This window comes from Chelon labrosus, assembly GCF_963514085.1.
Source record: "Chelon labrosus genome assembly, chromosome: 22".
Taxonomy (NCBI): domain Eukaryota; kingdom Metazoa; phylum Chordata; class Actinopteri; order Mugiliformes; family Mugilidae; genus Chelon; species Chelon labrosus.
Window position 1 is genome coordinate 7896178 of NC_140355.1, and position 24486 is coordinate 7920663.

Sequence of the window (24486 nt, forward strand, 5' to 3'; positions counted from 1 at the left end):
ATGTGATGATAAGAAAGGAAAGGTGTGAGTATATATGTCTGCGTGTGTTTGTATTAGTATGTGTGCTTCAGTATCTCGCAGCTCTAAAGAGTAACGTGATAAGATGTGACAACATACAGTTAAAGAGCACAGTACACAGACGGACATGCATAGAGGTGACACACACAAGAAAGATGTAAAATTACTGCACTGGCTCATATTTTCATCTCCACTTTTGTAACCTGAAAGGGAGAAAGGGCAATAACAGAGAAAAGATTACTACAAAGTGATAGATTACACACAAACTATGTGTTAAATAAGGAAAACAGTTCTTGAATCACTTTATGGACCACTTCTGACCATGTGTGTAAAAGAATGAAAAGTGATACAACCTAAAAGTCAATGCTTTGTAACAGACTTTATGAAGAAAGTCAAGTTTACAAATTCAGTTGACTGCTTTGGCTAAAATGCTTTGGCAGAGTTTTTCACTTTAACACTTCTGATTTGATTTCTGATTCGCACTGCCAAGCCACCGTCTGCTTTAGTATTTATTCTTGTAATTTTTTTTTTATACAGTGACATTCGTTTCACTAACAAATATTAGAGAAATGTCTATGTAGATTTAAAGACCCACGTGTTATTAGCATTATATTAACTACAAGTAATAATTTGGAAAAATTGGATTTTATGTGTTTACACTTTCATAATTTGTATCATTAGGCAGTAATACAAGAGGGAGTACAACCATGACACTGTGCTGTTATGGCTTTTGGCATTGATCTAATGTCTGCTGATTAACACTGCTAATATTGCACACTATAACACGGATGTTTATTATTGCTGTAGACCTTTTTCACAGCAGACATTTTGACATTTCATAGCAGAGGCATAATTAATAACATTAACAGTGGCTGCACTCAGTCTCCACTTCCCTGGGCCTGGGTTGTGATAGCTGGCTATGTGAGATTGCTTACTGGAAGGTTAATGGAAGAAGAACCATCATTATTACTAGGTACACTTGTGTTTTTCCTGCCATGAAAAAAACGACTTCTAAGAGTAGAAGAAAACTGACATGATAAAGTATAAACGGGCATTTAAAATCTGAAACGTTTTTCAGTATTTCCAAATAAGCATGGTTCCCATCGCCATAGTGAACAAACTTACGACTATCATACAGTCTCCTGTAAAAAGGCTCCCATCTTCCTAACGACCACTGCTGTTATTCAGTGACCTTTTGAACTCAGCTCTATTGCAGGTCACCAGCGGGTGACAGTGGTGTCATCTCAACCACAAACACACTTCCCTCTGTTTCACCTTAAAGGCCTGTGGTTAGTTGGATCATTTTGGGGTTAGTGCAGAACTCACAGGTGACCAATAAGAATACAAAATGCATTTAGACTCCACTTCCTGAATTGATCCTGAAGTGCCAAATTGATCTTAAACTAAATGAAAAATGCCTGGACACTTTAGCCGTTAGTGTCACAGGTTTGAGGATGGTTGGTTAATTTAGAGCTTGGCTACTTTTGATCCATTTAACTGGGACTGTAAAAGAGTAAATGCAACTGAAGGAGGCTAGCTATTGTTTACCTACGAGTGACAATGATGAAAGTGAAGCAGTCTTTACACTGCTATGGAAGTGTAAAGCATTCACAAAAGGAAAAAAAAAAGTCTCCTGACTTTTCCAAGAATTCTCAGAATCAATGTAACTCAGTGACAGCTGTCTATCCAAAGGTCCATAGCAAAGACAAACGGTTAATAGCTAAATCTCCATATTTTCTTTTCCACAATGCAAGCAAATATAAATAAGAGCTAGTGGTATCATGTACCCATGGCAACAATATACTCCCTATTTTGTGAAAAAGTTCACAGGAGATTTTAATTATTTATTTATTTTTGATGCAATGCACTGCAATTATATTGTTGTAAGGCCGCCTCATCACATGTAGTAAGTACATTTCACCAGCTGAGGAGTCCTTCTGAACCAGTCTGCATTCTTTCTGCCTCACTTGAGTACAGAGCTAACATTACAAGGCATTCGGCAACATCAAACAGGCAACAATGACTCCCCACTGAAGTAAGAGGCACAGTCGATGCTCACATATTGAGAATTTTTAATGTGAATAGATTGCAGATTTATTTTTTTTCCAATGTAATTGAGTTATAGAGAGGCTGTTAGGCTAACCCACGGGACATGCACATACAGTGTTGCAAGGAACCTAATAAGCTACTATCAGTGACATAACCTGTGTGGGTAGAGGTTGTTGGTGGTCTTTTCTGAAAGAATTATGGAAGGCCTTTATGCACATCAAAAACTGGGGAAGACCATGTATTATTCACATGAAGTCGTACTTCATACACAGATAAAGGAATATAAATTAAAATGGTAGAGTCTATCTACCTTGAAAAACTTTGTCCAAGGAAGGCCTAAAGCATCCCGTACTGCGCACCTCTCTTCATATGACCACAGCGTGCCCTGACTCCATGACTCCTTGACCTCCAGTCTATCTTTGTCTCAGTGCTGCCACGACCCACTGAGTCAGTGGAAAACTCATTTGTGCCTAATTACATGGCCAGGCTTCTACCTCTCTCTTACTTTCTTTCACTGAAGAGGCACTTTCTTTCTTTCACCCCTTCTCTTTTCTCCTTCACTCTCTCGCTGTCCTTTTCTCTTTGCTCTCTCGTTTCTTCTCTCCTCATGCTCCAGTTACCAGATCAAGGTAGCCCTGCACTACTAGCCAGCCAAAACACACACACGGGATATCCAACACTCTGGTGTGGCCAAGAGGCCACAAGTACAAAAGCTTTTAGATGGTGCATTGTTATTTCCTCAGGGTCAGCCATAGGTTAGGGCCCAGTCTTAATTAGTTTACATAACTAATACATGATGACCCCTCTTCAAGTCCTATGGCCCCTAAACACATACCCCCACACACATATACAAACAAATTGTGATTCTAAGGTGTAAATCCAAGAGAATCCAGTCCCCTACGCACAACCCACTTAACCCTGTCCAAGAAAGAAACATCCCAGCACAGAAAGGAGGACACAGATGCATGCGCATCAAGTAGCATGTCTAAGGTTCAGAATTGAGGGGTCAGGTAGGTGAAATGTAAGGAACCCTGGGAGGAACCTTACCCTGAGACGTCGGATGGCACAAACACAGCGTCAGAAACAAAAGTCATATTAATGATAGATGACAGTCTGGGGTCAGCGCTCAGGTCGTATGTCGGGACCTATGCTGCCATGTCATCAGGAACTGAAGATGGCAGACAGGGAGAGTTAACTGTGCTTCGAAAAATCCTCATCTGTGTGTGTTTAACCTTAGATATATAGACTGAAACACAAACGCAGAGAAGTGGACAAAATTTGATACTAGTGACACATTACAGAACTATATCTCTGCTGAAAGGCCTGATTTGAGATGAGCAGCACATTTTAGTAACACTGAGGGGAAAAAATGAAAATGGAAAAGTTCTAATATTACAAACATACATGTGTGTTTCCTAAAATTAACCTTAATTTGATGATGATGATAATGTAGATGTACTACAAGACCAATGAAAAGACCAATGAAATGCCTTAACTACACCCAAATAATCTTTGAAGAAGTATTTGTGTCAGTATCATCATCATGTATTAAGAGTAGATTATTTGTATTGGATTTTTATCATTAAAGACATTTTAACCTACCATTACTCCTTCGGACCAGTCAACTCCATGTTCAAATGAATACAAAAAACACTGCGCAGACTTAACTGGCTGGTGTAAGCTCACAGTTACAATATGTGCACTCCTGACTGTAATTTACCAACTTGAATTACTCTCATTGTTATTGGAAAGCATTTTGCATTTGCAGCCACTGCACGAAAAGCCATGGTTACAGCACACCCGATCAATATGAAGTCCATAAAGCAGACGCCACACTCACAGGAATTAACGTACTTGTGTCTATAAACCATTCAGAAACATAAACATAAACTGAAATCTGTTCTGCAACCGCAAGAGATCAAAAATGACTGCCACCATTACCAGTCTATATTACACTTCCAGAAAGTTTAGGTACACTCAGGATATGGTATTAATTTGTTTGGGAAATGCTTACTGCTCCGTACTGTAATAGGGCTCCGGGGACCGGATGAGATCCAAGGCCAAACCATAAGGAAGGAGGGTGAGCCTCAACAACAACAGCCTAATGATGCTCTGGTAATGGAGCACAAGTGGGCCACTTAGACAGAGTACTCACTCTGGCTAGCAAGAAAACACACGGCAATAAGTCCTCTAACACGAACTGAAATGGGGAGACCCAAGTATTTGTATTAAAAAAAAAAAAAAAAAAGTGTATAAAATATATAACGTAAAAAATATGTGACTGCAGATGGAAAATAGTGTTGTTAATTCAACTGCACACACCATAGAAACACAGACTCCTCACTCGCCAAGACTGTTCACTCTCACTCCACCAAACCTTTTAACCGCAAAGGTTTTTAATGTGTTTTAATGTGTGTGGGATGTTTAACTGTAAGGCCACCATTTCTCTAAGTAGCCTGCTGCACTATACGCAGAAGGGAGGGGTTAAAGGTTTCCCTTGCTAACAGTAAACAAATCTAAATAATTCAGAGGGAGAAATTAAGATTTTATTCATTTGTTACTCATCAATTACTGTTTCAAGGTTGTGATCCTTGTATGTGCGTGTGTGTATTTAAAGAAGAAAAAAAAAATTGAAACATTATGGTGAGATTTTTGGTCGTAAGACCAACCAAATCTTACGAGCAGACTTTTTAAATCAAGGTTATTATGTTTTAAATGTGTCAGTTTTCGAACTGAACAGACTTGATGCAGAGATATAGATAAAGTCTCAAGGTACATTCTTCATAAAAACTAATTTCTAACACTAACACAGGCAGGTTAATAATCACGCAGTCTCCAATAAGGAATATGAACTCATGTTGAGTGTTTAGGCTTTGAACGCTACTCACTCAGCTTCTCACTCAGAGTCCTTGCATTAGTGTGCCTCTACCTCCCTCTACTGGTTGTTACAGCGTATGACAATTTACAGAACCTATTACACCGATCAGCCACAACATTAAAACCACTGACAGGTGAAGTGAATAACATTGACCATCTTGTGACAATGCAACGTTCTGCTGGGAAACTTTGGACCTGGTATTCATGTGGATGTTACTTAGACATGTAGCACCCACCTAGACCAGATCAGGCAACCCCACCCCATAACAATGACACTCCTTGATGGCAGCAGCCATCCCCAGCAGGATGCAGCCTGACAGACACACACACAAAAACGGTTTACGAACCCAAAAAACATGAAAAACAGCACAAGTCCTGGCCTCCACATTCCATAGATCCCAAACCGATCAAGTAACTGTGGGATGATCCACAGAGGCCCCTTCCCTCAAACTATAGGACCCAGTCTCCAAGGGAGACCTACACAATATTAGGGATACATGCACCCCCCTTCATTGCTGTGATGTTATACATAACATATAAACAGTAGTGACATTTAGTTACAATGAACTCACCTGTACATTTTAGGTCATCCCCCCAGTATAAAACTTATTTCTTGACATGTTTAAACAGCATCTCTACATATCAGGACAAGTTCAAATATATTTGTAAGACCGTGTGAACAGCTGGCGTTTCCCTAAAGCAGGTCAGTATAGAACCGGAAATGAAGCCACAACAATGTTAACGTCTGTTAGCATTTGTAGTTTTGTTAAGTGGTAGCTAAAGTTTGTATACATTAGAGGAGTTATGGTGATGTTACAGTGTGAAAGGTGTGTGTAAGTGTGGAGCAGGCTAACAACTATAGCCTACAATGGTTATGCTAATAAGCTGTTTTGGGCTTACCTGGTGTAGCTTTCTTGCTCGCTGGACGTCGAACAAGTAGCCAAACCAAAAAGGTAAACTCATTACGAGGAAAACCATGTCTGGTATCTTGAGGTGACGGCTGGAAGAGGCAAATATGGCAGAGAAGGTTCGCTGGAGCAGGGCATCCAGTTCCTAAATCCAAATGGCAGTTAAAATTTCCCGCGTACAGTGCGCTACATTCACGCGCTTCCTACCTGCTGACTCTATTTGTTCCCGCCACACCTGCTCCTGGGCGGGGCTAATTGACAGGCCACGCCCATTATGTTTGGCGGGTCAGATAAACCTGAAAACCATTGAGTAACACGAACATTGAAACATTTAAATTGGTGTATAATGAGACAAGAACCCACATCTTAACACGGATTAACACGTAATCCGCTTCAATGTGGAAAAAATCCAATTTTTAAGACAGAAAAAAAAAAAGACAAAAAGGCTAGGGCCAGTTCTCATGTAGCTATGTAAAGTTAGAGAAAAGGCCACAGTAGTTTATTAATATATTATTTAGTAGCATAGTTTCTTTTTTTCCCCTTGTACAATTCAGTTTTTCATGTATGAGGATAAAGTTGATATATTTCCAGCAGCCCTCTCTTTTAATTGTTGTGCCTCTGGATATCCCTCTTATTAGCTTGTTACATTAGCCTCGCTGGCTTCTGGACACCCTCAGTTGCCCAGCAGTGTTTTCACAAATAATGCCAAGCATTTCATGTACACAAGTCCCATTTCATGGCAGCATATATTTCATGAACAAGCACCTCTAATATAGCTACATTTCTGGGGTGAATTGTCGGCCAATTTCTTTTCCTAACAGATCCATGTTCGGCTGATATCAAGGGACGGATTTTTCTAATTCGAAAATGCAGCCTATTACAGTACTCTTTTAATGAGTGTGACTTTAGCACGTTGTCCTACTTGTTAACTGCAAATATGTATGTACACCTCTGTGATGCCGGTGTTAGGTAATGTGTAGCCCCTGATCCTTACAAAATCAGCCATGCAACAAAAATTTCAATTGAATTAAAACAGCTTTATTAGTGTACACTGTAAGAAGTTGTATATGTAAGATAGTTGGAAAGCCTATGAAGATCATCAGTGTTTGAAGAAGATAGAAATCCTAACAGATCGCTGTCTAATGGAGTATGCTCTATTGATAGCAAGCAAAAGGAACAGTATGCATGGTAAAATAAAAGTACAACTATATGACATCATATAACATCACTAGTGACATGTAGAAACTTCACTTCCTCCAAAAAGCCACCTTCTTAGGAATTCACCAATAGGAGGCTTTTTCGGCGATACACAATTGTCATCACACACGCACACACACAAATAAAATAAAATAAAATAAAATAAAAAAAATACAGTATGTGATCTGTAAATAGGAATGCGGACCTTCAGAATGTGTTTTGAAGTAGCCTTCATTTCCTCTAGAATGTGAGAAGGGCTTTTTTGGTTTTGGGTTACAAGTGGCACACATTTAAAAAAGAAAAACAAAAAAGAAAAATGTAGACAGCAGATGAAAAGGCTTTTGCTGGATCCTGGCAATAAGCACAAAACGGCATGTCTAGCCATCAGAAAAGACACCATGTATAATTCTTAATGGGGATGCGTTTGCGAGTATACAGTCCAAACTATCTGATGTCACTGCATAGAACAAACATGAGGATTAGCGATGATACAAGGAAACACTACAGTTTTGTTTTAGCGTGTGCAAACCTTGGTTAAGTCCAGTCAACGTTTTCCATAATAAATGGAAGAGAAAAAAAAAATAAAAAGACACCAGCAAAAATACAAGACAGTTGGACAGGATAGATTACATATACAGAGACAAACATCACCTCATTTGGCTGGTTTCAGTCTGGTCACAAGTGAGTATGAACTAGGTGAATGCCGACAAATGTATACTTCATGATTTGCACGGCTCAAATTAAAAAGACATGTCGTCCTGCAGAACTTGCATTTGTTTTAAGAGTTTTTTTAAAAAAATGTCAGTCTTTCAGTGCTAAAGTAGAAAACAATGCGATCCAACAACGGCGTGATTCCAAATGCAAGCCTCCGCAGGACGCTGACAAGATGCACGAGTAAACAACAGCCCTTAAAATGATAAACCTTCATTCATCTCTCATTTTGCGTGTTCTACAACAAATGGTTACATGTACAACTCCCTCACCTCAAGCTGTCAGTAGTGAATAATCCGATAGAAAAAAGGTGAATGTGTCAACATGCGCATCGTCAGTTTTGTTTGGAGAAACAGGAATGTGACAGCATGAGCCAAGCTAGCGTGGCAAGTATACACCTAGTCCCATTAACATATATTTACACGTCCCACCTATAATCCCAATTTAATGGTAACATCCTCTGTGTGTATTCAATGCTGGAACATACACACACGAGGAATACACTTACAGTACGGAGGCCTCCACTGGGATATGTCATGTGTGCATGTAAACATACTCACAGTAAATTAGCAGTGTACAAACATGGAGTTCTGAAAGTCAGACGGGTGTAGTACTGAAATTGGCAGCTTATATACTGCACACTGGAATGTCCTAGGCTGTTAAAATAAGACAGTTCAACAATTTCAACTTCCAAAGTCAATTAACACCAGTTGCTGCAATATTAGAACCTAAAACGGTGTTAGCTGCTGGATCACATCATTACTTCACCATATTTTAGCAACATCATTTGCAGAGCAACCATATCGAAAAAAAATACACTGGTGAATTTAAATACTAATCCAATAAAACTCGATACCTGCACTCAGTCTTTGGTCACACCCCCAGAGCTGAAAAATAATTGGTCACAAGAAGGCAAGAAACTACCTTTTTCAACATCAATAACAGCAGAAGACTCTAAAATTCACCAATTTTCGAAGCCAAATGGTTTTGGAGACACGTGGGTGGTAACTCGTCGGTCAATGAGCACGCTACTCTAACTAAGGGACTGTTTTCAGTGGTAATCCTATGCTACGTACATATCACAAATCATCAAGATGTAATCATTTCAAACAGAGGGTATATTCTAAAAAACAATATTGGATTCTAATAAAAAGGAAGAAAGCTTTGAAGATTTTAAATATATTTATATATATAAAAAATACATGGAAATACAAAAATGTAGCTAAAAGAACGTGTGAAGAAAGTAATAACTGTGTAGTATAACTATCTTGAATACTTAAAGCTTAAATACTTTCAAGTTGAAAAAGATTTGGGCGCATTAAAAATCAATCAAATGAACGCTTGAGAGACTCTTTAATAAGCCAATTCAGACTCTTTACAGTAAATATTCTAAAATATTGGGATATTTTTTGTGATTATCTTGACTTCAATTGGGCTTTTTAACATTCCTATCTGTACAATTCAAAGCATATCTTGCTGTATTTTACATCAAAGGCAACTTTCTCGAGGGTGCATAATTTTGGGGCAGTGCAAGTATAGTATAGAAGCCATTTTTATAAATTAAAGTCCCACAATGCAGGACTTTTCCTATCGATAAAATGTCAATAATTGGAAAACTGTGCATCAGCATCAAGAGAGACTTGTGCATTCTCTACATATGTGAAACATAAGTGATGGATTGGTGTTTAATCTTTTTATCTGTTTGACAGAAGGAGGCAACGGTGAAGCATTGCATTTAGTCTTGATCCTGTAGATCTCAGCTTCTCTGCATGAACAACACGACGTAATTCTACAAATATGAGTGACCCTGCACGGGGGAAAGAGAGAGAGAACAAATTGCTGGTTTTCAAAGACAAGAAGGGGCAAACTGGACTTTGGCTGACTCTTAATGCCAACCTAATGTTCCAAGGAGGGGCATCTCACATCCACTGGCTGTGAGATTTTCTTATTAATTTCAATCATCTCTAAAAGGTAATCACTGATCACACGTTAAAATCAAAACTCCTCACAGAAGAATAAAATACACAGTTCTTTGTTTCATGATCCACTGCACTCCCACAGCTGAAAAGGATCAATTGACTCTTTCAGAGGAAGTATTTATGCCACAGCAAAGTTAAGTGGTGTCTGTGTTTACAGTATATCTGTGTGCAAGGGAACATGTGAAGATGGGGCATGTTAGGTTAATTAGAAAGACCGTACAGTCCAGTGGAGTCGCGTTAGTGATTACAACAACACAGGCCTGACTGGAAGAGAAAGAGGATCATCAGAAATAAAATGGAATGGATGTTTTGGTCACTAAAACCCAAGTTAAAAAAAAAAAAAAAAGAGAAAAAAAAGTCCAGGCCTGAAACTGACTTTGCTTGAACATGAGCCAGTACTACCGTTGGTCAACCTTGTGTAAACGGAAATATCAACACTGAAACAAAGTTGTCCTGTGTTAAGCAGGTAGTGGAGCTGAACGAGTGGTTGGGACAAAGTGCCCGGTAACGGGAAGGTCACATGCTCGACTCCCAAAACTGCTGCTGTTGTGTCGCTGAGGAGAAGGGTAAAGCTCCGTCCTGCTTTGGGTTGATCCGTTATGACATCACTGTCTTGTCGTTTTTCTATTGCAGGGTGATTTCAATTATTAGGTCGATGATAATGTCAGCCTGGTGTTGATCCAACAGAGCCAGGTCCACAGTGACTTCTCTGTTAACATTCCACTATTGTCCATTAGCGACATCATTCTCTTATCCTCCAGGTCCATTGGGTATTTTTTTTTGTGTGTGTGTTTTGTTTTTTGTTAGTACATCATTTAAGACTGCATGGTGGTCTCCTTTAGGACATACTGTTCAAGCATTGTGAAATGTCATCTGACTTAACGTCAGCAACAGCAGGACCCTGTTTAGGACATACTGGAGCAGCGCACTGAGGGTGAACCCATCTGGGTCAACACCTTATCCAACCACTGGAGGGGGCCGTTGAGATGAAGTTCAATCCAACAGGGAGTGCTGGTTACTGTCTGACGTCTGTAGGGATAAAATATAGCATAAATGTGGTAAATCATGCCGTGATGTTGATTGCAAAGTGAGTGATCGGTAGTGCTGATAGATAATGATCAGCGACTATATTTATAACCCATTTACATCAAATGAAATGAAATGTTTGTATTGCATCTGACCAGAAATCAAACACAGCCCACTACTCTATGGTGGCTCCACAGACAAACAGCAGACACACTAACTGATAACTAGACAGGTTACACACCAGCTTAACCCTGACCAGTGAGGACAAGCCAAAACACACCCACAAAAACTACTGTCTGGCTCCTGGTATGCTACACAGAGCCAGGAGCAGGACAGATGTTTGTTGGATGGATGGTCACAGAGTAACAGACAAATGCTCTCTGACATTTTACAACAAAAACACAGATAAAATACAATTTAAACACAAGCAGTGCAGATGAGAGCATGAACAAGCTCAAACATTTTACCATTCAACTGTCATTTGTTTGCGTTCCATCTGTGAAATACATCTGTAGGTATTAACAATTAGCAGGGTGGACTATTAACTATCTAGTTTAACGTTAGCAGCAAAACTACTTGCTAGATGAGATCATGTCAGCTTTTATGAGTGCTCATGAAGTGTTGAATTTTAAATTTGTGGCTAGAAGATAAACTGATTCTTTAGAACGCATCATGCATCATGGTCGGTCCTCCCTGCCCGTCCACATGTATACACAGGTAACCTAAGGTAAAGAGGGATGCAGCAAAGGCCCCCCAAGATACAAAACAGAGAATCAATGACACAGAAATGACACTGATTCTGTATGACACAACATGAAAAGGAAAGGTGGGGCAGAGGAAGCAGAAAGGTTAGGCAGGTCTACGAGCTTGAATAAGGCTTTGTGAATAAGACTTGCCAATGGATGCAGTGGAGCTGAGCTTTCACCTCTGAACACTGGCGTAACTTCTGTAACCAACAAACCAATATTCACATCTACTTCATGTCAAGAACAACCCAGCTGTGTAGAGGTGAGAAAGGAACTTCTCTCTATGGCCCACTTTTTTTTTTAATTCGCCAAAAAACTGTGACACTTATCTGCAATGCAACACTAAGACTGAAAATGTGCATTATTATTTCCGTATTTAAAACATAATTGAACTCTGGTCAACAGAACAACTACAAACAACACCGTGCAGCCTTGAGCAAAACAAACTTCAACCTAGGAAATAATAAACCTCACACCTACACAGCCAAATGAAGACAGAGTCACACCAGCATTTACAAAAAGAAGTGTTTAGAGCAAAGTCTGTCCAATTTAAGAACTGCCCCAATCAGTGGACTGTACACAGATGCAAGTAAAATAAATACCGACGGTTTGCAAACTGTCCCTAACCCTAACCCTGACAGTGCTGAACTTTCCAAGCGGCAGGAAGCAAAACTGTACAAGCTTTTTTGCACCATGCAATTTTGGATAACCCTATTTTGCCAGACGAGAAGCTACAACAATGGAGCTGTCCTCTTCATTTTTATTCTCCAACAAACAGCAGTCATTATGTCACCAAGCTTCCAGCAAGGCCACACCAGTGGATTTCACTGTGCAGCTTTCTCTCGTTTGACAGAGACCTTACATTCCTTCCATTTGTTACGGATGCAAGTAAAAGACATGTTGTTCTTAGGCGCGTAACACACCTGTACTCTGCTCCCCAGCCCTTGACGAAGCTCATTCTGATGGTGCACATCCGGGTTAGCTGGTATACTGCCTCGAAACCCTGATTGACTGACTGGGCCAGCAGTGCCGCAAACTCCTGGTTGTTAAAAATCTTCAAATTACAGCCTAGAAAAGAAAGAAGAAATGGGCAAAACACAATTAGTCTACCATGAAGTAGCAGTTCTTATAGATGTATAAGATCATCTTCTGTCTTGCATAACACCAGGGACAACCGTGCAAATAGACTTTCTGTTTCATTACTTTACTGCATAATGTGTGTCAAAACATTGCGATTTCAAAACTGGCGATTTTACTTCACCACTTCTGCGAGCACAATTCAAAAGCACCGAGCAGAGTCATTGTGACGTGTGGGGCGTACTGTGTGCTGGTGATTATTCTCCACGAGGCTGACATGTCCGACCCCTGAACATCTACGAGATCCTTGCGTTGCGTTTCAGTGCAAGTCTGCTCCTCACTAATGATACTGTTCACACTGCTCATTTGGCAAGGAATGAAATGTTTAAAGTTACATGGGTACAGATGAGTCAGCGTGTGGGTGAGTGTCTGAGAAAAACTGTCACATTGTGGAGGCTCTTAGTGCATTCCCTCGAGCTTTGTTGCAACAATAAAAGGCAGGTGATACAAGTGGGGTTTTGCATATCAGTCAGGATTGTTATTGTCCTTTTAGTTTTTTTTTTTTTTTATCCAAACCACCCCTTAAGCTTCCGTCAGGGCTCGATCCACTTTTTAACAATTAACATCAATGCAGAAAGATATCTTGTTATCAAACCAGGCAGAAGATTTTTTCAGTGCTATGCTTGTGTATCAACCTGGTGGTATCTTGCAGACTGTGGCAGGGTGCCAGCCGTATCGCTGGTTGCAGTTGGGACTCTGGACAAAAATGGCACTGTCGCTCAGGCACTCGGCGAACACCTCCCCTCCTATGTAATACAACCTCACGCCACGACCTAAAAGGAAGAAAAACATTTATTATTTCATCTCAGAGCCCGTTTACACATCTGAGAAAGACTGTCATGGTGAAATCCTTTGAAAGTTTTGGACTCGTTATATATCTACTGCACATCTTTGCGTGTGTCTAGATGTGGGCGGGCTCGTACCTATATGTCTCCTCGTCATTTCAACAGTTGCGTTTCGGTTGACGTTGCTGAGAAGCCCTAAGCAGAAGCGTTCCGAGTTGGAGGGGTCGGTGAAGCCATCAACGGTCAGAGAGGGCTGTGAGGCGTGGAACGTCTCTCCGACCCGCTGGTTTAACTCATAGTAGGCTATAGAGCACCAGAAAGCTGGTTCGCTGTATGTGACAGGCTGAAGGTCTGAAAAGAAATCGAGGAGGAGATATTTTAGAAGTCCTGAAATCCTCAACTGACTCCATGTTTCTGTTCCCCTGAGTGCCAGGATTTCAGCCCACTTTCAATATGACATTTCCCTTTATTAGATCCATCTTCAGTCTGATATACTGACTTGCAAATGAACTGAGGAAAACAGCCGCAGAAATACTCTGAACCTTACCCAGGCCATGACTGACAGGTGAGAGGGCGCTTGGTGACATTTCTGCTGGTGAGCCTGGCGGAAAAAAAAAATAACACATTACACCATGTTTCATGTTTGATGAATTTGATGATGTTTCTTCATGTAAGTTAATATAATCACTGCTACAATGAATGTAGCCTTGTAAGTTCAAGAAGATCATTTTAAATAGTAAAAACTAATCTAAACCAAACTAATCTTCTGACCCTTGTAGTAGGGGTGGGGAGAGACAAAGACAACTGAAGTGTCAGTAACATAAGATATTTGTAAAACAAAGATGAAAACATTTCAGCGGAATGAAAAGTAAATGCCAAAATGCTGTATTATACTGTGTGTGTGACTGCAATCCTTTGCAAAACTCTTAACACTGAAATAATAAAACACAATGAGGTTTCTGGTGATTCCCACTCCTACCTAATGGTATGTGTGCTTTCTGAGCACTCCGATACGCAGCAGCATGTATACTAACGCAATAGTCAGCTAATCTACCTGATTCCATACTTTGATTCATCTGCTGGTCGCTGGTTTCTCCATCTTCACTCATGTAGCCAGGAGGAGGAGTGTCTGTAAAAAAAAAAAAAAAAACATGGAATAAGAATACATTTTGAACACGTCACGTGTTGCTGCATAATAAGAAAGAACTGAAATAGTAAAGCCCCATCTGGCTGTCGAGTCTTTGTGTACCCAACCTGCAGCTAACCCATAACCACAGAGACTGCAGTTCTTTCATTTACCACTTTCTATTGAAACAAATCTAGCCGGCTTGTGTGACAGAAAACATCAGAATGAAAAAGCTTCATTTCCTGTGAAGAATACAGACCTGGTATATAGTTATTAGGAGGGTCTATGCCTGCAGGGAAGTTGGTGTTTTCGGGGATGGAGTTCGTAAAGTCGTCTAGAGGTGGAAGCTCTGTCAGGATCTCTGTGTGGCGTGGCACCAACACCGGAGGCAGCACTGAAGAGAAAAGGAGTGTCACTGACAAATGCTGATTTGTTACACAAATCAAAAATGTATTAATTATATCACCACTTTTCAAATCGAGTATGCTCTTGTGCCGATGTTCCACTTTTAATACACACACATTTAGACTATTTTCCACAGAATACGCTGGATGTTTTAAATCTGAAATCTAAAACTACTAGAGAATTTCTGATTGTTATCAAGACCCATTACCTGGCGTCTCCACTCTCTGGTAATGGTAGGGATTGACACACACTTCATCCTTCTTGAGGTTGAACGCATACTGGCAGGTGTCAATGGCCCTCAGCTCATGGTGGCTGTGAAGGTCGGGCCATCTCCACAGGCGGCAGTAGATGACGTGGGGCAGGCCCTTGCGATGAGACACCTGAAGACGCCCGTCCAGTGATCTGAGAGGATTGAGAGGGGGAACAACCAAGAGGCTGAAGAAGATGTTTCCATTTCTTGAATGCATTTGTGCTTTCAGGAGTTTGTAGTTTGATAGCGTGCACCAAGGCAATGTCGATTTAAAAGAGAACTAACTCGCCAACCAGAGTAGTTAAGGACACTGGTTATGTTACAGGGCTAAGAACTGTTCTTACAAGACTCATCAGTTTCATAGAGCCATAGTCACAGTGACCTTTGTCACTACCAAACTGAAACTGCACTGCAAAAACAAATCAGCACACAATTTAAAGATTACTGTAGAACATTTCCAGAAACAAAGAGATGTATAATGTTAGTGACTGTTAAGTCCACGTATAGTTGTGTGAATGTGAGTGTATTCACCTGCTGTGGTCAGGGTATCCGTACATGCCTGCAGAGTCCCACTGCTCTATCGTGTGGCCTGAGCCTAGACCCCAAAGGTCTGAGCAATTGCTACAGACGCGCACACACACACACACACACAAAAAGACATGCATACACATGTACACACGCACACAAGACAAATGCAAAAAGGATAAAAATAAAAGCAAACAGATGGTAAACATGACGTGTTCCATACCAAATTAGTACGATGAAATCACAAATGTGTACAGTTGGTCTCTTAGTGGCACAAAGGAAGGGGGGGGGGGGGGGGGGGTACCACCCTTAGCTTTCCAATAAAAGACTAACTGCATGACAGATGATCGTGTGACACATCCAGCACAGTTGGACCAATAGTGATGTGGTGCACTCAGATGATGCAGAAGAATGACATATGGTGGACTGTTGAAAACCAGGATACTTCTATTATCTAAAATCAGATAAAACATTGTAATGAAAGTAAGAAAATGAAAAGTAATAATCAAGTTGCCAAATGCAATACATTTTATGAAGTAAATAAGTTCAGGAACAGCACCACATCTCATGTCATTTCCTTTCCCATGCTTACCTATAAAGATGTGTCTAACATCCCTCTCCCTCTCTCCCTCTCTCTGTTTGTCCACCCATACCCTCCCCATTTCTCTCTTAATTTGCTTCCTCTTTACTCTATTACAGGAATCGGGGAGACAAGGAGCCAAAGCTTCCTGAGACGCGCCCCCACCATGAGTTTTCCTCCCTGCGTTCCTCACGTCCGAATACGATCATCCATCTCTGCATTTCAACCCTTTCATCCCTCCATCTATTTCCCTCAGTTCCTGTCAACCAATACGCTTCCTTGCATCAGTTACGGAGTGGTCTGTGTTACTAAACGTCCAAGCACTGAAACATTTTTTGGGCTTTAAGTTTACGTAAAAATAAATTCTGAACATTTTTTCGACATGAGACGTGTGGAGTGAAAAAGTAAGTAACACAGGGAATGCATATGCATCTACATAACAATGATATGTTAATGAGGAAATCAGAACATTCAATAGACAACACAATGTGTGTCAAAACATGAAAAACAGAAAAACGGACGCTAATGTGTGATACGCACATACAACGTGTGTGTTTGACTAGAGAAAGCACACATCCTGATTGTTGCCGACTTCTGAGTTTCCTCAGTGTGTTAGAGGAGAGGAGATTCTGTTGTGAGATCAGTGCAAAGTAATTGCCATGCTTGTCTGTACAATGCCTTCTTTCTCGACACTTATCAACCTACGCACAGAGACCTACAACTACAAGACCCAAGTATGCTATCTCCACACAAAGATAACGTTTTGCCTTCTTCCGTTCTCACTTAAAGGTCAAGAGTACAATCACTACAGTGTCCGTCTGTCAAAAGCTCCCTGTCTGAGGACAACTCTTGGTCTTCATCTACTTGCCCTTTAAAGTACTGTGGACGGAGGCTAAAAGCCAGAATTACAATTTAAGGTGGTTCACATACGAGTCAAATTAGATTATTTGCAAAACATTGCAGGATAGTTTTCACTCTGAGCTGTTGCTAAAAGTTTCTCTCTGTCTGAAGTTATTCAGATTTCCATCCCTGCTGAAAGCGCAACCCATACCTACAATCTCCAAACAAAGCTGAGCTCTTGCAGCGTCTACTCTGACATATTTACCACCTCCACTCAAATAGAAATCTACAAAGCCCCTACACCTGCTATCACCAGACACCGTTCTGACATCCTCTGCCCCGCCCCGCCCCCACACACCAAAGAACTGCACAACTACAACAATTTATCTTAAGACTTTATCAGCCTTACTTCCTTGCCTTCAAAGGGAAGTGAGCAATGCATCAAAAGCCTGGAATGCTAGCTGCTGAAAACGATTGTGTACTTTCAAGTAATACATCTGCCCTTCATGGCAGGGTTGTCCCAAACATGGCGATTTGAGCCAAGCTACAAACAGCCCATGAAGAATAATGGGGTAAAAAGAATTCAATCAGCCATAAATTAAACTCATTTAATCCACTGTTGCTAAATGATGAACACATGGGTTTATACTGTAGTCCATCAAGTAGAACAGCTGATCGAGCATAAATGTAAAAGCACTTAATTGTCTATTTCCAATTACTTGTGCATTCCTGATCATCCTCTCTATAGTACAGTCAAAAATAAAAGTCAAAGATAAGAAGAAACACCAAACCATCAGGTAACTGGATAACCTCTTAGATTGAGGACAGGAGTCGTGTTCAAGTAACTGTCTTACCAAGACCTTATCAGTAGCACTTCAGAAGCTCCTATCTAGTCTGCATTCCTCAGAGTGAAGGACCAGATACAGGTCTAGCATCATACAAGTCTCACATGGTCCTACTTTCCTCAACAACCAGGCAAGTTTCAGATATGACGTTTAGCTTAGACACATATCTTGTGATATATGCTGCCGTGTCAACTTGGATAAATATATACCACGTGCCAACGCTCAATTACTCATTTCAGCTTTCATGTTATTCCAGCAGCACCCTGCTTCATACTTTATTTACACTACACTCTCATACACTGAGAGCTACAAGCAGTACAAGCTACTCCATTGTATCGCTCTGAACTGGGCTGACCTAAGTAAGCACTGGTCCACTAATATATGTTGAATATGAAGATGCATTAAATTATGGACCCTAGCCATGCAATGTGTGCATCTAGACCATATGCACTGAGAGCGTAACGTGATTATTTCTGTCTGACCTTAACCAAAAGAATCCAAACAGTGTGCATTACTAAGAAACTACCCACCCACCTAAAAGCAGACTCATCTAAAGTCTCATTTTCAGCAAGACTTGCGAACTTAAAGGAAGTAAAATGTTCATTTCTCACGCAGTCTAAAGGCCCACAAAGACTGGGAAAAATTTGTTTGACGTCTGACATGTCATTTCTGCACGTGGCTTTACAACAACGTTCTCCACTCTGATCCAGTACGTGGCAGTAATCACTGAGTTGCACTGATGGCAGCCCAATCAAGAGTTAGCATGTATGTAGAAGATTTAAGCCGCTGTTGCTGCTGTTGACAGTTTCGTAAATGGTTACCGAGTCAATGCTGGAAAAGGGGCTATCAGTATTAGCAGATTGGAATCAGAATGTATAAAATTCTAGAATTAAACTAAGGAAGCAGTTCTATTGAGCTTCTGGTGAGAAAGACTGAGCGATAAGACACAGTGGGTATTCGACAAGTCACAGATGTCCATTTAGGGCTGGCCGATTAATTGAATTTGATTTCGATTTTGGATTTCCTCGATCATGAAAACAAGATAATCGAAATAAAACCATCGTTCTGCCCCACGCCATGTCTTGTGTGGTAAATGCAGAGAACCCTTCCATCTCCACCTGTGCACTCCGCTCCGCCTCCGCCTGAAAATTTTCACTTTCAGCCACACCGGTGCGTATTGCCAGTGGGTGTAGAAGAAGATGATAGATAAAAAAAAAAAAGTGTAGAAAGAGATGATAGAAGATGGCAGAAATGCAGCCTTTGGTTGGGAAGAAAGGTAAGGCGCATTCTGTGGAGTGGAAACACTTCGGTTTCGAGGAGTCTCACTCGGAACAAACGAAGATTTTGTGCAAGATATGTCACGTGACCGTGTCTGCACCTCGAGGGAACACGACCAATTTATTTAACCATTTAAAGTCCACACACAGAGTAATACATGACCATTACATATCACATACATGACCGATACATTTTATTTATTTATTTATTTATTTATTTTTTTTTTTAAATGGTGAAGAGGAGTATTTCTGTTTCAGTGTATAGTACTTCAAGTCTGGGATAGTGTTTATTTTTACATATTATTTAGTTCAATTTATTAATATATTTTTCTTTTATTTTTTTTTATTTTTCTTGATATTCAGTTCAAACTTATCGTGCTAAAAGAAATACCAGAGTACCTCAAAGTTTATCTACTTTTTTAGAGATTAAAACTATTTCCCTGAAACATAATTTGGAAGTTCCCATGGTGGAAACGTAGGATGCCCAAATGTTCCTGGGGAAAGATCCCACAGTGGAAACGTGGACATATTACTTGAATGAGAACTTCCTACATAATAAAAGGAGCACACACAGAATATGAGCGCCACATCTAATAGCCTTGCACAGCACATTTACCTAAGTCACATTGTAATGCCACATGTAAATGAGACCTTGACTTCCCATTTTGTTCCTGTCAGTCAAAAATTAACCTGAGGAAACACGGGCGTGTGGTGATGAACGTGACCTTCAGGGAAAGGCCAGGCCAGGTGTGCTGGTTTGTGGCTAACATTAGTGCAGTGCGAGGAATATGAGATTTTCCGTGGGACTCATTATAATAAACTTTGGAATTAAAAAGAAAGAGAAAGAGTCCATTACGTGGAACATTTGAGCTCATAAAATCTTCACAGAGCAGTCTGGTTAGATTCCCTTTGTGCCTATCTTCAGTGAACTGATTGACATTAATCACACGTTTCCTATACGCCCCCCCCCCCCCCCCCGACTTTGTCACTTTTGTTATGACAAAGTTCCACCTGGTCTGAAGCCTTGGCTTGCATACCTAATCATTCAACGCATGAGACTATACTGAAGCTATTCTGAACAGCAAGTAATTTTGACAAAGTATCTATAGGATCTTTTAGGTAGCTGCGGACTGTATTCATGCATCTGTGAAATGACTATATGAAAAGTGCTGGTGCAACATGAGGTCAAGGTGTTTTCAAAGTTGGTTCAGATGTATAGATACCATATAACGAATGAAAGGGTTTTTTTTTCCCCACTGTGGCTTTGCTCCTTTGCAAAAGCTCTGAAGTGATGAGAAGACATTCTTCACAATAACAACTTCATACATCCTACATCACACTCTGCACTGCACAGCTACTTGAATTAACAAGTAATACATAATTTGCATAATGCTTAGTTTCATTTGATCTACAGCTTTGCCTTAGGTGTTGGATGTGTTATTTCTTTGGCAAAAATGCACACTGTTCAAAGCTCCATGTGAGCTCTAAACTGATTTTGGCCGTCAGCAGCTTCTTTGTTTCCTTCTTTTAATATTTTAATTAATAAAACCAAACCTAACAAACACAAGCTTACCAGATTTGTAGAGTTTATTTCCAAATAATGGTGCACCAATATCATTTCCTCAGACCAGATTCAGCCACAAAGTACTTCATTAAGTCGAGTGGCCAATGCTGTATTGAGTATTGATGCAAAAAACTATTCAATTAGTCATTCGTGCTTTTGTCAGGAGGCGTCTTGGAACATTTAAACCGTGATGTCTAAACACACTTAAGACGGAGAAAAGCAAAAAGGATGCAGAACATTGGTGCATTGCTAAAACGATCTCAATAGGCACCAAGGTCCAAAAAAAATGCAATCAGAGCCTGCTGCACTTTCGGAGAATGATCAGAATAGAACAATCAACAACTCTGTACACACTGTCAATGCATGGTTGGGTTTTTCTGCATATAGGTTGAATATATAGTGCGTCTGGCATCATGTGCAGGACATCTGTTTCCTTCAATCAGGTTTCACTTCTGCTGCCTTGCTAACCTATGGCACAACATAATGGGGAAGTGGACCTGCAGTTGCAAAACAAAGAGCAAGCATGTGGGTGCCTGTTACCCTCTTTCATGTGTCTTGATGCACACCTCGCCGTGCTCATCGGAACTGGTGGTATTGTGGCATACCAGTGCATGCTGACTGCGGATGTGTTTTTGTGTGGAAGTGCATTAGTGCGAAAACAATCAATTACTTGACAAGTTATGACTTCTCAAACATAAGGTGGCACGTTTGCGGATTCCAGATTCTCAATTGTGCGAGGGTACAAGTGTTTTACACCACAAACTTGCCGTCTGTGCAAGTATACGCGTGTGTTTGTGCCTGTTGTGTCCAGGTGTGTGCATGAGTGGCTGACTCTTAAGTTTACTGAGCTTTAAATATCTCATCACACATAGCTCATAACAGTGTGTGTGTATATATACACACACAATACAGAGATAGAAAGACATAGCTGTGTCAGATCTGTTTGTGTCTTCATCTCACCTAGGTATGGTGACACACTTCGTGTTGCTGTTCTGCGTGCTGATGGCTTTCTCGAGCTCATCCAGTTGTCCCGTCTTCTTAAGCTTCTTCACCAGGCTTTTTACGGCTTTTTCGCACCACTTCTCCTCCTGCCCTCCTCCGTTCTGCTCCCCAACTCCTCCGATTCCCCCTCCTGCTCCCCCACTACCTGCCGGAGTCTTCTTCCATCCCAGGAGGCGTTTCACGACAGGGGGAGTGAAGGGAAGGATGGAGGACATGGTGGCTTATTTATGTTTATGCGGACCTATAAGTGTTCTAATGCCCCTTTTAATCTGGCTTAAAGTTAAAAAAAAAAAAAAAGGAGATGGGTGGTAAGATTATACAAATGATGGGCCTCAGTTGGAGAATTAAATAAACTCTGTAAACAGAATATATATGTATATTTCTGAGTAAAGATTAATCACAACTAAGGCATTGATCTTGAGGAGTCCAAGGGAATAGGAAAAGCACAAAACGTAGGCAGTGGAGAGGAGCACATCTAAAGAAGCCTAAGAAAGAGAGAGAGAAAGCACATGTCAACATTTGAACATAAGAAGTAATACAGTTATAAGTCTACTGTGATGCATATTTTTATTTATTTTTTTTTTTTTTTTTGCAATCGATGACATCAGTTATGCCCACACACACACAGTGCATTTGCCAAGAGTCATGACTATGATTTCTACCATAGCTACCTGCTGCTAACTCTCCCACTATATACAAAAGTCAACACGACAGGCAAAGCACGACACACCTTGTACGCAGTTTTGAAGCACTAACTGCGATTCTGTCGGTCAGACTTATTCTTGTGACTTTCTCATAGTAACAGACTTTTCTCTTCTACTTTCAAAACCAACTTCCATTTGATAAGCTCCACTAAACACCGACTTATTTTTAGAGTCATCTTACTGACAGCATATTGTATACTGACAAACCGTAATCACTACATTGATATGCTACATCGAATTAGATGTTCTCATATTAAAGATTTGGTGATGTCAGTCGAGCAAATGGCATATCTCTGAATACGTGAAAACTTCAGTGACGGTTAAATGGAGCAGACTGAGATTATAATTACAGGATATTGGTTGAATTAGAGGCTACAGGGTGACACATATCATATATCATTAACCGGCATTTTACAATTTACACCAAACTTCTGAGGTATAAAGGTTTATTACCGAGACGAGAGAAACTTATTAACCACAACTTTAGAAGCACTGGGAGGTGACGTGAATTATGCTGATCTCCTTGTTGAAATAAAGCGGTCTGCTGGGTAACAAGGGCCCTGGCATTCATGTGGACCTTATTTTGACACGCATCACCTAAACAACCTAAACACTGCAAAAAACCAAGCACATTCATGCGTGGAAACAGCACTCAGCTCACTCAGCAGGACGATACGTCCCACCACTCTGCAAAAACTGCAGAGGAACGGCTCGAGGGACATGACATTCACTGCCTTAAAGTGGTGTTGCGTCTACCATGTTCACGAGTAAATTTTACATGAATGGCCACCTCTTGCGGTATTTAAGACCTTGTAGTTTTCGATGAGGAGTGCTCAAAGTGTACACAACTTCCCATCTCGTAACCACAAGCTCATGAATTCCATTTGAAGGCAGCAAATGAGACCAAGGCGTGGACTGGATCTCCAACCTTCCCAGAACCCAGTCGGATCGAGCATCAAACACCAGATGAAGCCTGATCCGCGGTAGGCCAAACCCCCGCAACCCACAGGAACCAAAGGATCTGAAGCCAGTGTCGCAGTGCACACTTGACAGGACATCCCAAAAGGTCCCGTGTCATGATACAATGGGTCGCGGCTCTTGTGGAAGCGCAAGGGTGGCCTACGCACCAAACAGACTGGCCGTTTTAATGTTGTGGCTTATTGTATGTTCAAGGGTGCAAATCTATGTAAATCTCTGTGCTAAATCCAATGCCAATCCTATAAACAAAACCAATGTTCACCCTTTCATAAGAAAACTGTGCCGTGTTAAACCCTGGTCAGTAGCAGGGTCTTAGGGCCTTATCAGATAAACTTTGCCAACCCATTCACACCTACTGCTTCAGACTAACCTAATAGTGCTCCCTCACCTTTATTTTGGCAGGTGACTCACAGTTTATAAAAAGATATATCAAACAAGAAACAGCTAGTGAGCTGCTGTATTCAATAACCACAACACGCACTAAACTAGTTCTGGGTGTCGATGCGAGCTCTGGCTTGCAAACGTAACCTTATCCTATATTATGGCTCATTTTATTGCCAAGATCCATTTTCTAGGCTGCCGATGGAAGCACACATGCCCGGGCCGAGGACATTCAGACAGGGCAGACGGAGAGCACTGTGATTGAATTACTAAATGAAATTTCAAAATGCATCTTTTGCACAGACCCGGGCTTGCCAACACAGACGCTCTTTAGATTAGCACCGCAACACTATTGATCAGCGGGACTGAAATACGCATAGAAGTATTGGGTGATGCAGATTTCTCCACTGTGCTGCCAGGGAGGAAGGGATAACTGTCCTCTGTGTTTTACTCTGAAAGTCCAAGCTCCTTCTACGAATTAATTTCACAGGATTAACCCTTGGACTGCTTACTAATAGTACAGTATGAATGGCTTTCAGAGAGACTCAGACGATTCCTGAAAATGATTAACTGCAG

The 24486-nt window shown here is 40.8% G+C and overlaps 1 protein-coding gene across 2 annotated transcripts; it reads right to left on the bottom strand.

Annotated features, from left to right (window-relative positions):
- Positions 1-6365: 6365 nt before the first annotated feature.
- Positions 6366-22062, bottom strand: smad2 (SMAD family member 2; the record flags this gene model as incomplete). 2 transcript variants are annotated; one of them, XM_084572348.1, is made up of 10 exons in its annotated part: positions 6366-10768; positions 12435-12579; positions 13284-13421; positions 13572-13784; positions 13981-14034; positions 14500-14562; positions 14819-14953; positions 15173-15366; positions 15746-15835; positions 21806-22062. In XM_084572348.1, 10 exons carry the CDS (start codon positions 22060-22062, stop codon positions 10645-10647), a joined length of 1413 nt encoding a protein of 470 aa, XP_084428474.1. In that variant the 3' UTR covers positions 6366-10644. The 2 variants fall into 2 exon arrangements, with proteins under 2 accessions (XP_084428474.1, XP_084428473.1); XM_084572347.1 differs by having other exon boundaries at positions 14488-14562.
- Between the last annotated feature and the right edge of the window lie 2424 nt (positions 22063-24486).